Source organism: Nothoprocta perdicaria, unplaced genomic scaffold, assembly GCF_003342845.1.
Source record: "Nothoprocta perdicaria isolate Ctin4 unplaced genomic scaffold, notPer1 scaffold_15, whole genome shotgun sequence".
NCBI lineage: Eukaryota > Metazoa > Chordata > Aves > Tinamiformes > Tinamidae > Nothoprocta > Nothoprocta perdicaria.
The window spans coordinates 4,091,928-4,108,527 of NW_020454649.1; the positions used below are offsets into that span (position 1 = coordinate 4,091,928).

Here is a 16,600-nt window from a genome sequence, read left to right on the forward strand (position 1 = left end):
CGGAGTGCAGCGAGGAGGTGCCCACATCTCACGGGATGAAGGACAGCCCTGTATCCCTGTATAGAGCTGTATCCTAAAGCTGCACGTAACACTCGGAGCCAGGCGCTGGCAGGCACGGTTGCTCCACCGCTGTGGTTCTGCCCTGGCTGTGTCCTGGCTGAAGTGACTGTAAGGTGAGCGGCTCACAGCGGCTCCGCGGCTGCCCTCCCATCTGCCGGCAACCACCTGGTTTTTCTCCAGTCCATGATTCACAAACAGCATCTTCTTCTTGCTTCCTCTTCACCTCCAGAATCAGCTGTAACGCAAGCTTGAGTGAGGAGGCACATGCTCCATTTCTGGTTGGAGACAGGAGAGAAAAATGCGACCCTTTAAACAGACCACTGCTCTTCTTCAGGCAGAAATGAGATCATGCTTTCACATACTCTCTCAGGCTAAACATTCACTCCATAGGCGGGAAGCCTGACTGTTCTCCACCAGGAACAAGCAGTAGCTTCTGCTGTGTCCGGCTGTGACGATGAGGCAGCGTATCCCCAACTCCAGAAGGTTAAGCTGGAACGTGAGCTGGGACACAGCACTAACTGAGCCCAGTCTCAGCTTGTAGATAATCATATGCAACTGCTGTAACACTTCTCTCCCACTAAGCCTTCTCTTTACATACTTGTAGTAGTGGGCTCTCCAGTTTCTTCCACTTTATCATCAATCTCAGCAATAAACAGAAACATGTAAGAGCTGTATATGAGGCGGGGGGGAAGAAGCTATATTAATTTTACTGCCTTTAAAACAAATTATCCTGCATAGAGGGTTCTAGGACACAAAACCTCACACTGATAAATAAATACAAACAAGCATTCTGTAGCATCAAACACCTACTTTATTTTACCTTTATTGAAAAGAACCACCAAAAGGTATTTTGCTCTCAGTAATCTTAGATGTTTAAAGGAAAATCTTCAGCAAAAGTATATTTTGCTTTTTAAAATACACATTACTATGACAGGCAGTCACTTACCCATTGCTAAAAACACCTACAGTTTCATAAAATAACGATAAAAGGATTCATTGCAACTATTAACTAAAAGATGCATTGCAACTATTAAAGCATGGACAGTCAACACTAGAAAAACATGTTGCTTACTCGGTGCATCAGGTAGTTACTACCATTCAGCATTCGTGAATGTAATTTAAAAAAAAAGAAACACAACAAGCAGACATTGGGTTTTACCAATTTTATTTCTAGACTTTAGGTTTTTTTTTCTTTTTTTTTTTTTTGCTGGAAACTTGTCTGTTACAGGTCTGTGGGTGAAAATGTGCATTTCAGACCAGTGATGCCAATAAGTACAATATAAAAAAAAGTACAAATCTGAATTGCTTGCTTACTACAGATTGTTATAATATCGTGTGAGAAATAAAGCATCTCTGTTGGCACATGAACCCACCGATCTGGATTTGGCCATTTAGTACATACAATATTTAAGAAGTTTTGTGGTACGCACTGCCACTCAGTGTAACACAAAATATAACCAGTAACCACTAACTCAACATCATCAGGTTTGGTTCAGAGACACAGAGATGCCACCAACAGAAGTGTTCATGAGGTAAGCAGTAAGAAATGTTCCTGAAATTGGGACAGAATGTATCCAGTCCTCCTGGGTCCTGCGACTGCTAGTAGCACTGCAATGCCTTGTTTATGCACTAGGTAGGGTCTTAACTGCGTTCGCCCTCAAAATTGAGTTCTAATTCTGTTTTGGTTTAGCAGCATACAGGCAACAGCTAGATTATTCTTCAGCATACAACTCTGTTAGCTGGCTTATTTATGAGATTTACAGGCTTTTTTTAAATTAGCATTATGCTATAATAAAAAAAAAAATAAAGAAAACCAAAACAAAAAACCCCTAGTATATCATAACAGATTAAACACACAAAATACTTAAAGAGTTCCAGAAGATAAGCCTATCATACCAAATGATGTGTCCCAACTGGTGGGAAACCGCATCAGCTGGCACATAAGAGTTACATTATAATGCACCTTTCATATATCAATGTGGCTAATAACACAGCTTAAAACTACTATGATAATAAACCCCAGATCAGACAAAGAATCCAGCTTTATAAAATGCGTAACAACAACAAAAAAAACCTTGACATTACTTGATCTTCTGAAATGTCTGCTGTTTTTAAGTTAACACAACCTAGTTGCAAATCGCGAGACCCATTCAGAAAGACGTTCGATGCATTTCAGTTTGCAGTAGAACTATGAGGCACTGTGTACGAACATTAAAACCTGGTCTAGACACGGGTAACTGAAGTATGAGGTATTGTGAAACAGGAGCCTTTTTTTGGAATAGAGCAGTAATCACATTAAGTAAAAATTGATCACATAAAAAATCTACAAAAAAAATGATGTCAATAATATAATTTTCTATGAGAAAATTAAAACCTATAACATGGCAGTATATGACATTGTATAACAAAAAAAAAAATGATCCACAAAATAGCAGCAAAACACAATGACAAAGATACAGAAAAGCAATGTTAATTTTTTTTTCAAACCATGCTGGGAATTTATCCATAGCAGCTCAATAAAAATGGAGCATCCACTCCTTTTCTTTTCTCTTTTTCTTTTTTTTCTTTTTTTTTTCCTCTCTTTTTTTCCTCTTTTTTTTTTCTTTTTTTTTTTAACAATCAACACCTTAGCGGCAGTTTTCTCACATACGTTTTACCATCACATTCTCCTCGAGCGTCAACTTCAACAGCTATGTCCACGTCCCTTCAGCTACTTTCTAAAATAATAATAAAAAGATACATAGCCAAGATGTGCAAATTTTCTAGTTGTAGCTAAATTAAAACGAAAAAAAAAAAAGGGGGGGAATATACTGGAATAAGAACTTCTTTCAAGTACTCCAATTCTCATAACTATGGCGTTTTTCATGGTTAGACTGCTTTTGAAAATGAGTTAAGAAGGGGCCAAGTAGACTGTTTTGAGTTTGTTCTTTGAAGAGTATCCTTTTTTCTTGAATAAGCTGTTAAAACTGCAACATCAAGGGTAGAAAGATCATGCTTTTTTTTAAAAAAAAAAAGGGGCGATTGCATTATTTTACAAATCATACTGGCCTTATGAACATCCTCTGTAATAAATATTCATTCTTTTTTAGCCTTAACTATAAATTATATATTTTAGTGTTTAAAAACCTTCAGTTGTAAAACATCTAGAGACAATCCTTAAACTATGTGTCCTATACGTGAACCTTTAAGGCCCCTAATTTACAAAGATGAGTTGGCACCAAAGGATTTCTAAACTTCAACTTTTCTATAGAAAAGGATAGGAAGATATCCTGGCAATTTGTGAATGCAATTTCTCTCGCTGGAACACAACCTTCAGAAAAAAATCACCTTTCCTCTAACACCATAGTTAAATGCACTTGCTTTGCAATTCCAAGTTTGCGAACAAGCACTTATATATTTCCAAACCATTCCATTAAAAAAAAAAAAATCCCACACAATAAAAGAATGTATTTCCTATATATCTAATGGACTGAAAGTGCTTTGAATGGAATGGTTTTAGAATATTATAAAAAAAAAAAAAGACTAAACTGTGGATTGAACCTGACGATAATTAGGCTGAATATCTGTGGGGTCAGACCAGCATTTTTACACAGGTAACTACAAAAATATGAAGATTACAAAAATATAATATATTATGTCACTATTTCGGTTTCTCTTTATAATAGAGTATCGTATGAGTAGTACATTGGCCTTTCCCGACAATGCTAAGCTGGAACCCTACAAATGCCTCCTGTACAGGCAATCCACAGGCACAAAAAAAGATTAACATATAATAATGCTGTATACTAACATATACTAACTTATGGGTTACGTTAACCATTTATAAGGTGAAGAGGATAAAAAAAACACTAAAGGAATAAAATAAACATTTACAGATGAATTATAAAGTGACTAAATGCATAAGCAAGCAAGATACAGAAAAGCCTAGAACTGCGTTAAAGCTATGCTTTTTTAAAGAAAAAAAAAAAGAATATTTCATTTACTATCAAAAAAAAAAAAAAAAAAAGATAACCCTCTTCTACTTTAAAAATGGTTTGTTGGTTTGTTTTATATGTAAGAAATCAAATCTAATACCTCCCCTGGAGACATTTTGTGTGTTAATGCCTATTTTTACAACATACAGACAAGAACACTTTAATATAAAAACTAGTTGATTATTATTGTATAAAATCTTCTATTTTTGTAGCACAAACCCCTGGGGGTAATGCAAATACTATTTTTTTCTTTTTTTAAGACAGTTTTTGGGGTATTTTTTGTTTATTTGTTTGTTTGAAGTCACAGATGGAAGGGAGACAGAGCAAGGAAAAAAAACAAGAATGGTTTTCCCTTCTGGTATAAAAATGTCCTGGAGAAAAGGGTTTCTGGGGGGTAGATCCTGACGCTGATTCCTTCTCAGATGCCCTTTCTTTGTCTGCTTTTCTCGCCAAGCAAACCCCTTGGTAGAAGTCCTCTTAAATGTTCACATCTCGCACATCAGTAGGTGTGCAGGAAAGGTCTGCTTCGTCCTCTACAGTCTTTGTTTCTGAAGATACGTTGTGTTGCTGTGCCTGGCGTAGACTGGATTCAAGGAGGGATTCGATCTGTTCTTGGCAGGCTCGTAAACAATCCTAGAGAGGATTAAATGGAAGGAGAAAAAGACCCAGGGTCCTTTAGAAAGATACTGAGATCACAAACCAAGTACCATTTCTTGAAGAGGCAAGAGAAATGCGATCAAATTCCCTGAGATGCAGCAGCCTGAAAGGAACGGGGGAAGAGCGAGAAGAAGACTGAGCAGCGAGGATGGGCCAAGGTGCCCAGCCGTGTGCAAGACACAGCCCGGATCTGAGCGCAGCCTCTGGGCTGGAGCTGCTCCGATGCTGAAAGGGCTTCTACTCTAACCACGGAAATGCTTTGGCAGTGCAGGCTGCTCCATGTGAACGGTGGGCTTCCCAAGCGCGAGTCTTGACGACACGAAGCTCTTGGGGAAAGGGGAAAGCTGCACAAATGACAGGGCCTAAGTCCCAGCCCCACTGACACTATCACTCCAGCTTAGCCGATTGATTTCCAACTCAGAAAGCATTTGGAAAAAAAATAACTAGATAGGCTGCGTGACCCCCAAACGGAGCCCGAGCTTTCCATGTGGTTCCTAAAGGCCTGCACAGCCTCTGGCCACACTCTGCTGGGCCGAGGCGTTTCCGAGCTGGACCAGCGGTGCCCGGGGCTGGCTGTGCCCCCAGGGCTCTCCCTCGTGGCGGATCCCACGGCTGCGGGAAGGGCCCTTCCCAATTCCCCACATCCGACTGCGTGTACGCAGACTCGGCAGGGCCCCTTAGCGCAACCCGCGCCACTCGCTGCCGCCCAGGCCTGCGTGTCCCCGTCACGGGCCGTGTCGTGTGGACACAGAATCGGTGCCGTCAGTGGGGGAAAACATGGCCCTGCATTTTGCCACAACTCCTCCAGCCGGCTGTTTACTCCCATCTTCATAACAAACACCGTAAGCTTTTTCTCAACATATTTAGCTCTGTGTATGAAGGACTTTGAAGTTTCCTTTCAGTGCTGCCTCCTCTGATTTAACCTATGACATGTGTTAGCCCTTGCGGTGAACCCAGTCTTCCATGATAAATTGCCGTCAAAAGTGTTAGGATGTGCATGACTGAGAATGAATGTTGTTTTCCTGAGAGGGTGACCTGCCTGCTGTTTTCTTTATTTCCCAGTTTCAATTCTGCCTTCATTCAGAGGCTTCTTGTGTGATCTACCAGCTTTTCACCGGTTCCACTGCCACAAGAATCTCCTCTGCCACCAATAAGGGCACATGGCATTTGGGGTAAAATAAGATTAGAAACCCAAGCAAACAATTCTCTGCAAGCCCTTTCTGAGGGAGAGGGAGGTTAATCCTACCTCTAAGCAGATCAGACCATCAGTTACAGCTCACTGAAAACACATAACCTATGACCTTTCCTGGTTTAAACCCTAGTGTAATATTTCCTCTTGACAGAGACACACAGCGTTTTAAATGACAAAAAGCAACGCCTTGTATCCTAAAGTCATCCTGCCTTTGGCTCCTACATACCTCTGGCCTGCCCAGGAAGGCTCCTGCCCAGTGCCCTCACCCATCCAGGATGGGACAGATGGGACCTCCCTGTACCCGGCGCTCCGGAGCACGACCCTCTCCCACGCTGGGCATGGGCAGCTGTGCTGGGGCGGGACACAAGGACAGCGCTCGGGTTTTGCGCTTCTCAGGTGCCCAGCACTTTGAAGACGATTCTATCCAGGTAGTGCGTCCAGTGCTACAGACTAAAAGTTGGTTTGTTTGCACAGCAAAGCAAGTCCTGCTTCTGTTTTGGAAATGCTGCCATTTGATGAGAGCCCGTCTGAGCTCTGAAAACCAACACACAAAGTAATTCCTGTGAACTAAGCAGCTAGGACGCTGTGAGAAAGGATTTCTGTAAGTACCTCCTCTTCTGCCTCTGCAGTCCAGTCATGAATAATTACACTGCACTACATAAGTTAAAAGTAATTTTGACCACTATTTTTTCCTGTGAGATTCTGAGAGTACAGCATGTTATAACTCCACATTTTTAAAGATACATAACCTTCACAAATTATTACGAACAGACTGTGTCCTAAGCTACAGTTCAGTGAACAACTATTTTTGAAATGTCTTAGGCATTTTTGGCCAAATCATTTTTGCTCAGATAGCTACCAGCTGAGCAGTTTGTCTGCAGGAGCGACTTAGAGCTGGCAAAAATAACTGCAAAATATGAAATTCCGTGTGAACAATCCCACCGGAGTAGTTTTTCATTCTTAGTACTTCTCAATACTCAAAAGCAAATACAAGACCGGTGTGTTACTCTCTTAACTTCTCCCAACAACTTTTCTGCTTCGCTACCCAAATTTTCAATGCCCACAGTTTGTTCAAGGTCATAAACCCTTCCTGGATTAATTAAGCTTCTCAGTGAAAAAAAGGCTTGCTAGCTTCACTTATGTGGTCAAATACCTTTAACACACACAACAGACACCACCAGACTCCAGGGTCAGATACAAAAGGAAACAAACAACAACAAAGAGCAACTGCTTGGAGATCCTTTGTTCCTGCCTGCCCTGTCCTGGGCAACGAGCACATGTTTGAAGGTGCCTCTGAGGAGGGGCAGGCAGGGGACACATTCCCGTGTCCCAACAGACAGCAAGGAAACCCAATCTCATCCAGTCTAGCAAATTTCTGGCCTGGAAATGAATGTCAGGTAAAATTCAATCTGTTTGGATGATGAGGTCAAGAATAGAATGATGGAAGACAGCCCAAGACTTCTAATTGTGATTATCTGACTTCTAATTACCCCTGATCAAAGGCAAAATGGGAAATTGGACTCCTACCAATATAAACATAAACCATAAAGGAATTCCAATCAGGTGATATTCATTTTACTTTAGATTCAGTCTTCTTTGAGACTAAAGGTAAAAAAGCATGATTATATAACCTGAAATCCAACAGAGCTGCTGGTCTAGCCAATATGATAATCAGGCAGAATGGTAGTCACGCTTTTATAATGCAACGCACACTCTTAATATTTCGGGACAACCCAATATAAACACGTTCAGTTGCGCGGCTTGACAAGAGGAACCATCCCTGTGGGGCAAGGTAAGAAGCTTCATACAGACATTAAGGTTCAATACTCCTGGTTGCACAGGTAAGTCTGCAGGACATCTCAATAGAGGCAATTCAGGCTTTGTACAGGACCAAGCAGGTTTCTCTACTTGAAATAGGAGTGAGAGATGTTCTCTTATTAAGAGCAGTAGTAATGTCACTCTTAAAACACCCCACAGGGAATTAAGATGCAAGTAATGCTTCCAGTTCTGAAGTACTTAACTTCTTTGGTACAATTCTGTGATGATTCCGATTTTCTGAGGCAGGCTACATAAGAACATTATTTCAAATTCCTGCTATTCTAAAGCCTAAGGCAACAGAAGTTGAAGGACAGTTAATTCTTCTTAAAGCTCTTAATTTTAAGTTCAGGTCACACAGACTGTGGCTTTACAATGATTCTGGACCATAAAAAGAAATAACCAGCAATTATCCTCCTTGTTAAAGATACTTTCTTCTCTTTTAAATGAGCTCCAACATCAATGAAGTCAAGTCACATAAGGACGTGGTGTTGTTCCCCATGATGAGAGAATCTATTTTAATGCTGTGTATCAGGAATGATTAAATAATATTTTTGTTTGCATCAGATACTCACTATCAGTACAGATAGCAAGCCTAGGATTTTTCCTAAGTACCTGCTTTGAATATCACTGGATAGAAGCCAAGTGCTCGCTGAAAGCATTGCAGGTACAAGCCCCACTGAGCAGCATGATATTTACAACGTCTTACTTCAGCATTTAAACTGCTCATAGTATTTAATGTGTCAGTGCAGGATCCATGTTAGTTTTGCTACAGTCATATAAATGACAAAAATAACATGCTAAATACTGAGACATTGCTCAGGTGAACAAAATCATACCCTTTGGTATGATTTGGTATTTGCCAGAATATCCCACAGATAGTCTATCAAATTCCTCTTCTATGAAGAATCCCTGGTGATGCATTCATCTTTCCAGAAATGGTTCAATCTTGTCAGCAAAAGTCCAATTACACTGAATTTGTTTTGAAGTGCCTGGACTAATACAGCTCTCCCCATATTCAAATTATGAACATGTAAAACAGTTTCACAGCATCTCAAAGATGGTGCCGCTAGCCACAGGGTTGTCTTTATTTGACTCATTGTCCAGTGCTTGGAGACCTCACAAGAACCTTTTTAAAGCATCTATTTATTGGTCTTCCACATTGTTACAAAACAAAGCTCAACTCTGCCCCAACTTCACACACCATTATGACATGGATCATTGACTTTAGGTCTTCCTTGTAGGCTCCCTTCCTGGCCCATTCACTCATGAAAGGTTTATTGCTCACTAGTTACTGATGTGCATCTCCTGGAAGCTGCGGGGCAAAACTGGAGTCCTGTGAGGACCATCTACCTAGTCAGAAAGTCGTGGGACAAATGGTTGTTCCAAAAAGGAATTCAATACCAGCTACTGTGCAGCTCTAGCACGTAATAAACCAAATTAGATCATTAGAACTCAATTTTAAGAAGGGCTTTTTCACACCACTTGTCACAATGAAAGGTCTCAAGAACAGTCAAAGATAAGGTCAGAGATACCAGGAGGTCTATTTGCTGCAATCTTTGTAACTATGTCCTTATTTTAAAGTCTTTGTTTTGCACAGACTCCCCGCTTTAATTGCCTACCTCTAAATGGAGCCTCTGCAATTGTCTTATAATAAAATTTGAGGTTTCCTTTGCTTTGTCAAATACACCTGTCTTACAAAACAGGAGAACTGTTTTCATCAATGAACCGCAGCAACATGACTGCTGGGTACTAACAATATACAATGATGGCTAAATGACTAGGGCAAAGGCATGTTCAGAAATCACAGGCAGGCTTCGCTTTCAGCGAGGTTTGCTGTCAGCTCAGCTGCTGCGCACTGAGCAGGCTTTTGCTCTGAAACTCTGAGGCAGGACATCAAGAGAATCCAAGAGAGTCACTTACCGGGTCACATTTGATAACTTGTGATAGGAAATGTGTGAGGCATTGATAGGAGAGGAAAGTGTTAGTGTTCCCCAGATGCAGGCCTTGCACAGCAGCTACCACACTGCCAGCTGCAATCATGGAAGGCGGGTTTGAAATAAATTTGACATCTGTAGGAAGAGAGAAAAAGAAATAAAAAACCATCAAAACGATTTCTTTAGGACAAGCCTTCTCATACACATGCAGTCTCTTCTGCAAAGCAGCACAGGCAGGTCTCAGTTGCCAACTACTGCATTAAAAAGGCAGGGAAATTATGAATAGAAAGGTGCGCAAACCTGTAAACACTGATTCACAGAGGCAACTCTCCATATTGAATAGCCCTTCCGAGCAGTAGGCTGGGGAGACCACTCATCACATTGAGATTATTTCTGCCACAACAGGGCTCCCATTCTTCAAATGTTTAAATATTTCACTCACATGAATAATATCTTTCAGGTCAACAGCACTATGCTTTTGAGAAAACCTGTTCACATTCTTCAGTGTTTGGCACAACCAGATCCTAAGTACGCTGTAATAAGGAGCCTCTGGGCCCCTTAAAGCAGAAACCTTTACACTGACATTAAAAGGAATATAACTTTTAACGAACAGAAAGAAAGAAAGAAAGAAAGAAAGAGAGAGAGAGAGAGAGAGAGAGAGAGAGAGAGAGAGAGAGAGAGAGAGAGAGAGAGAGAGAGAGAGAGAGAGAGAGAGAGAAGGACTGCTTAACCCCGTCAGGAGGCAGATAATCCATATTTAAATTAAGGTTTCATCTTAAAAATGCTTTGTCTCAACCTAGTCTCTTGTCAGTGGCTGCCATCCATCCTGGCAACAGGGATTTAATGTAAATGTGGCATAACTAAGTGACGGGGGTCCCAAGAATTGGCGGACAATCAGTTACATTCTGATGTGACACCATGCTGACAAGAGGCTGGGCCCCCTTCCAGACTGCATTGCTGTAGGTCTCTCCACAAAGCCACTCCCATGATTCCTTAAGGGGCTATCTCTGCCATTTAGCCTTTTTTTTCCTTCTTCTTAATAAGAATAATCCACATTTTAATGCTAAGGCTCTTTCTGCTAAACAGGAATGTGTTTGATCCAGGGCAGCGTACACCTTGGAGAAGAATCAGAAACAAAGCAAATAAGTGGCACAGGCAAATGTCTGATTTTGTGCAGGAGAAAGGGGAAATACCACATTATACACAAGAACCTGAGATACATTCCTTCAGCTTTTATCAGAACACAACTTCCTCTGGGTTGAAAAAATATAAACCATCTGTCAAACTCCTGAATGAAATCAAAGGAGTGGATAGCTTAGAGGGCTCAGTGGAAGAGTTTAAGTATTAAATCATGCATCTCTTTTATTATGATAAAATAACTTTTGTGTAAATGTTTTACCAGTGAAACTAAAGGCCTTCAGGACTCTGTGAAAGTCCTCTCTGAATCTATTCACGTACCCCTGACAGTCCATTGTAGCCCAAGCAATACCCCACCTTCAAAAGGGCCGTTTCACCCACCATCCTAGGAGCCTCCACAACGAAGCTCACGGGATTAGTTGTGGCCGATTTTTTTTGTGGAAGAGGCAACAAAAGGCCCAACTGTATCTGAGGTCACCTCGCCTTTGTTAGCACATGGAAAACCAATTTCACTTTTCCCCCTTCTCCTAATCCTCCATGTGCCGCCACATACAAACACATGCAGCTCCCAGCAAACTTCTCCCTTCCCAGGTAGTAGGACAGTCTGGTTCCTGGCGATGCCTCCCTTCGGAAGAGCCCTCCCTTGCTGCAGGCAGGCCTCCAAGGCAGGGGTTCCTGCTGAGGGCAGGTTCAGGTTCCACCCCGTGCGGCCGCTCTGCTCGCAGGGGAGCAGCGTCCGGGGCGGCACCCGCAGGGCATCGGCGGGAGGCGCCAGCAGGTGAGCGCGGCCCGGCAGGAGCCCCTCTGCCATCCCGATTTGCCTTCTGCACTTAAATAGGGCCGTAAACAAGAACATGAATTCGTAGTCACACCCTCATTCTTTCCAAGGTGGAAAAGTGATAATGAAGTTTAAATGACCAGTTTGTGTCTGTCCCTATAACCACTCCAGACAAGCAGCGTGGACTGCCTTTTTGTTGCAACTCAACAAGGAATTATTTGTGGCAGAGGCCACTAATTTCAGCATATTAATCAGGGGGCCCCTCTCGGCTGTAATTGGATGCCCCCAAGTGAAGAGTGTGGCATCATTGTCAGCCTCCATCGCCTCATCTTGCGCTATTGAGCGCTCAGGAACAAGGGGGCTTCGGTGAGATGAATTAGACCTGACACAGCCACAATGGGGCAGGGGGCCCCATCAATTGAAGCACACATCCCCAGTAGCCTATCTGAGACTTCATCCAAAAAGAATAAACAACTTCAGCGTTGTTAAAAAGAGAGAGAGAGCGAGAGAGGAGGGGGAGGAGAGAGAAGAATGCCAGCCACCCTGAAGGGAGGACAAAGCAGGCATATAGGCGCTGCAGCGCTTTAAAAAAAATTCCTAACAAGGCGAGTCACCCCTTTTCCTTTTTAAATGGAGCAGCAATTCCATCCGTCTGGAGAGCTGGGGGCTATGAATGAAAATCTTTTCATTGAGGCAAATCAAAACTGTGAACATAAATCACTTGCTGCAAGATGCAACAGGTTCCAACTGGTCACATACCTTGAGACTCCCAATTTTATACAGGCCGGAGAATAGAAGAACTCTGGCGCAGTTGTTTCAAAGGGACGCCTCTCTCCGTCCGAAAGCAACAACAATAATAGCAATAGCAATAATAATAATATAAAGGGAGCCTGGTATGTTTTGATAACCAGAAGAGCATAATGAAATGCTGAAGCTCCAATATTTGTTGCTATTCATTGTTATGCTTGTATAGAGCTGCAGCTCTCCCTCAACACTGGTCTTAACTTGGGCCAAAAGAGGCCTGTTTCCTTTTGAGCTCTCCCTGCCTCGCCCGGCCATGCCAAAGCCTCATTCATTAAACTCAATTATGTGTTAACTTCAAACAACCCCTGGTCATTTTTTTTCTTTTTCTTTTTCTCCCTAACCTACCACAGCACAAAGACATACTCCGCTGAAATATATTTTTCAAAACTCAACCAAATCCAACAAATCCACTTCTGCTGGGCAGCCAGCTGGACCAGGAGGGAACTGGGAGGAATTCCCCTCTGCTCCTCCTGCGGCCGCATGTGCTCGCGCGCGCCTCCCGCCTTCGCCTCGCTGCGCTTAACAGCCCCACGTGTCATTTTCCGGGAAAAGCAACGTTATTTTGCCAGACCTTCTCACGACACCTTCCCGCAGCGGGGGACGCTGGCTGCATTCTGCCCACCACACTGCCCTTGCCCGAGGCCGCAGAGGCGAGTTCCACGGCGTTTCCAGTGGACTTTGGCTCAGGCCCTGCGCCGGGCAGGCGGGTGCCGGGCGCTCGCAGCCTCCTCCGCTCGCTGGGGCGAGGGGGGCAGCGCAGCCCAGCGCAAGCCAAGCAAAGTCCACATGCTGCTGCTCAGCCACACCGGGTCTTCGCCGCCCGACAGAGCAGCCGTGAGGAAACGAGGCACACAGAAAGCCCGCACATCCAAAGAAACAATAAAAATGCAGAGCCCAGTGGCAGCCTTCCTCGACGCTGCTTCCTCGGGCAATATTCCCAACAGCTTCAGTAGGGAGCTGACGAGGGCCCCAGTTCTGGTGAGCTCAGCGCTGTTGTTTTAAAGCAAAGGAAAATTCCCAGAACATGGTTCCCATTTACTGATCCATTCTCCAGCTGTGGTGTGCAGCACTATTAAATAAAGGCTCTGGATGTGCTTCCTAAAAGAAACCTAACGACACCAACAGTAGATCAAAGTACTGGACTTTTAGCAAGTCCCCCAACCTTTGAACTACTCTTGTTTTCATCCCTGTCATTGCCAACACAACAACCTAGGTTAAATATCCCTGAATCTAAAGGAGAGCCTGGGTAGCTTTCTTTTTAGTTAACTGAGGTAGCTTCCAACTCAGCAAATCACATATTTGCAGTCAGAGCAGCCTTATGTGGTTCAATCTGTTGTGCACAGTGAGTCTGATTTTCCCCAAATCCTGCTGCAGGTCCTCGGAAGGCTGGCTGAGCGCAGCAGGCTCCGAGCATGGAGCGTTATTCCAGGCAGGCTGACTTACCAACTGCCTCCTACTCTGATGTTAGGCTCAAGATGAAAAGCAAAGCCACTGTTTATAAATTTCTCTTTTATGGTTCGTTCTATCTTTAGGCCTTGCAATAGAGCTGACTCTATGAAAACAACATTTTCTTCTTCTAAGTGTCTGCAATCTTTCTTAAATCTTTTGACAAAATCCATCTATCTGAAAATAAGCGATAAAACATGTTTTTTTTTTCGTTCACTGACTACACACGTCCCACCAAAGTTTTCAAGTGTAGGGCACCTTTTCTCAAGTTGAAATGCCCATTTGACTTCTTTTCTTAGTATAAATGCTATTAAATGTTAATATTCAGTAAAGCACTGTATCTCCTTTACAGTAAATTTTTCAGTGCTAGCGGGGTGCCTGGCACTTCTCCTTACATACTAAACAAATTTGCTTTGGCTGCTTTTTCTGATTCTTTTGTCACTCCTGGGTTTGCCTTGCCACACTGAAAGGAAATGCAGTGAACACATTTTGTTCAAATGGCGCTTCTTCAGTTTTGAACTTCCTTTGTGCCCACTCCTCCACTCTGTCCTGCGGGAACGGCAGGGTCTGGAGAACAGGGAGACTCTCCTGAACTTTCTTCCTTCTCACTCGTTCGGGTCGAGCGCCTGGAGGCCGCGCACGGACAGACGCACACGCTGCACATGCAAACCCGGAGCTTCAAAGCAAGCGTGCGCGCACACACGCGGTGAGTGCCCTTGAAAGCAAAGACCGGGCCTCTGCAAACCCAGCCTAGCCAACAGTCGGCGTCTTTGGCTCCTCTGGAGGCCGCCCCTGCACATGGCTGCAGCGCAGCACGTGGTCAGAAGGGTGCAGATGGCAGAGACTCGGTCCTGTGCCAGGAAAGCCTCTGTGCCGCGTGGCCCTCCTCCAATCCGGCAGCCACAGAGGAGGGGGAAGAGGCAACTTGAAGAGGGAAGTTTTAAAACCCCCACGCAGAGCTATTCACAGGCCAACTCGCTCGCTCTCTGTGCCTTTAAACACCATCTTAAGAATGAATCCACACAGAGGGATTCCCCATATGGGCCGTAAGTCTTTTGCAGCCCCGCATAAAACCTGATAAGCAGAGGTGAACAAATGGTGCCACTCGGAGCGCAAACCCAACCGCGGAGCTACCAAGAAGTGCTCCTCCTGCCCCTCCAGAGCACAGGATCTCCACTTGCTCAACTCAGAAGAGTATCTTCTGAAAAACTTACCTCCACAAAGTAATCCACCTTCTGCAAACAACCAGGGGCAATAATGAGGGCTTAAATTACCTCCCCTCAGCTCTGCGGACTCACTCTAGTCCACAGCTACAGGGAGCCTTACGAGCTGGGGGGCACATTTGTGCAGGGGAGCAACACGCCTTGTTTCATGCGCAGGGCTCATACCTGTAGCGCACAGAGCCACAAAAGTCTGAGCGTGTTTGCGGATGATCTGCTTGGTGTCCTCTGCCAGAGGCATTTTAGTTAGGAAATGTTCAATGAAATCATGGGGGGTCATGGCAGCCAGATTCCACTTCAGCTTATTCACCAGCAGCAGCTCCATTTGCTGCAAAAAAACAAGAGGGAGGAGAGGGGGAAGAAGAGGAGGAAGAGGAGGGAAACATGGTTAGCTCCGCTCATGCTCACGGCCGCCGCAGCGGGCAGCTCGGGCCGCCCCCGAACCGAACCAGGCCGGGCCGGGCCGGGCCGGGCCGCGGCGGTGGCGGCCCCGCGCTGCGGCCCCGTCGCCCTCTGCCCTTGGGGCCTCCTGCCGGCGCTTGGCTTCGGACGAGGTGACTAAACGTGAATTACCAGTAACTCGTCGGGTCTGATGGAGTTATCAGTGTAGATGCAGAGTTTCTCCGCGGTCAGAGGAATCGTCTCCTTCATTTTTGAAGCCACGAACATGCAGGTAGCTCCGAGCAGCTGCAATCGGCTTTTCTTGAGGGGTTCGAGCGACAAAAATCTGTCCAAATAATTCATAGCCAAGGGGAAAACTTCCTCTTCGCACTTCTGCTCCTCGCAAACCTGGAAGAGAGGGAGAGATCGTTGAGTAACAATTTAGTATGGGCAAAAGCTGGTGCTGTCCTGCTGCCCTCGCCTTCCCTCCCCCTCTCGGCCGCTGCAAAGCGAGGGTCGGGGACGCAACGGGGAGAACGCAGCTGAGAAAAAACGTGTAAAAGGGGAAAAAAACAGAGGCGTCAAAGAAAATGAAACAGAAAGTCACGAGTGACAAAGCGGGGAGAAATGTGGCCTTAGAAATCCGCAGGCGGGTTCGGGTTTGGGGAGGAAAAAAAATAAAAAAAAAAAAAAAAAAAAAGGAAAAAAAGGAGGGGGGGGAACAGATCTGCCCTCGTCTTCTCGACTCCTAGAACAGAAAAGAGGGGAAAAAAAAACAGGGAAAAAAAAGGGGGAGCGCAAACCCCCGTGCCCAGGAATGTGGGTGCACATCTAGGGTTGCCCTCAGATTTATTTGGGTTGTTTGCCTTTGTTTTTTAATAAATATATATATGTATTTTGCCGTTGCGCTGCCGATTCCTCTCTCTCTGCTCGAGACACAAAGGTGGCGTCCAGCCGCATTTCCCCAGACGTCATCTTTTCAAAAAATATTTAAAAATATTTAAAAAATCCTGGGAGCCCCGAAAAGCGGCTGAAAACGCCGCGGCGGGTGCCCTTTACCGATCGCCGCGGCGAGGGGCCGCGGGGCGCGCTCGGGGGGGGCTCCCCGAAGTGGAAAGCGGCGGGCCCCCCTCTCGCCGCGCGGCGCGGCCAGGCGCGACGCCTCGCAGGGCGAGCCGGGCGCCGCGCGCTCGCAGCGC

The 16,600-nt window shown here is 44.6% G+C and overlaps 1 protein-coding gene across 2 annotated transcripts in view; it reads right to left on the minus strand.

Annotated features, from left to right (window-relative positions):
• Positions 1–1,427: 1,427 nt before the first annotated feature.
• CCND1 (cyclin D1) overlaps positions 1,428–16,600 on the minus strand; it is a 16,480-nt gene continuing 1,307 nt past the window's right edge. Inside the window, exons 2-6 of one of the 2 annotated variants that reach the window (XM_026034666.1) lie at positions 15,594–15,809; positions 15,189–15,348; positions 9,622–9,770; positions 4,558–4,667; positions 1,428–3,826 (exon numbers count right to left, since the gene is read on the minus strand). In XM_026034666.1, the coding sequence (XP_025890451.1) occupies positions 3,823–3,826; positions 4,558–4,667; positions 9,622–9,770; positions 15,189–15,348; positions 15,594–15,809 (639 nt within the window). In that variant the 3' untranslated portion in view covers positions 1,428–3,822. Of the gene's footprint in view, positions 3,827–4,076; positions 4,668–9,621; positions 9,771–15,188; positions 15,349–15,593; positions 15,810–16,600 lie in introns of those variants that run through there. The other variant, XM_026034665.1, reaches the window with a different exon arrangement.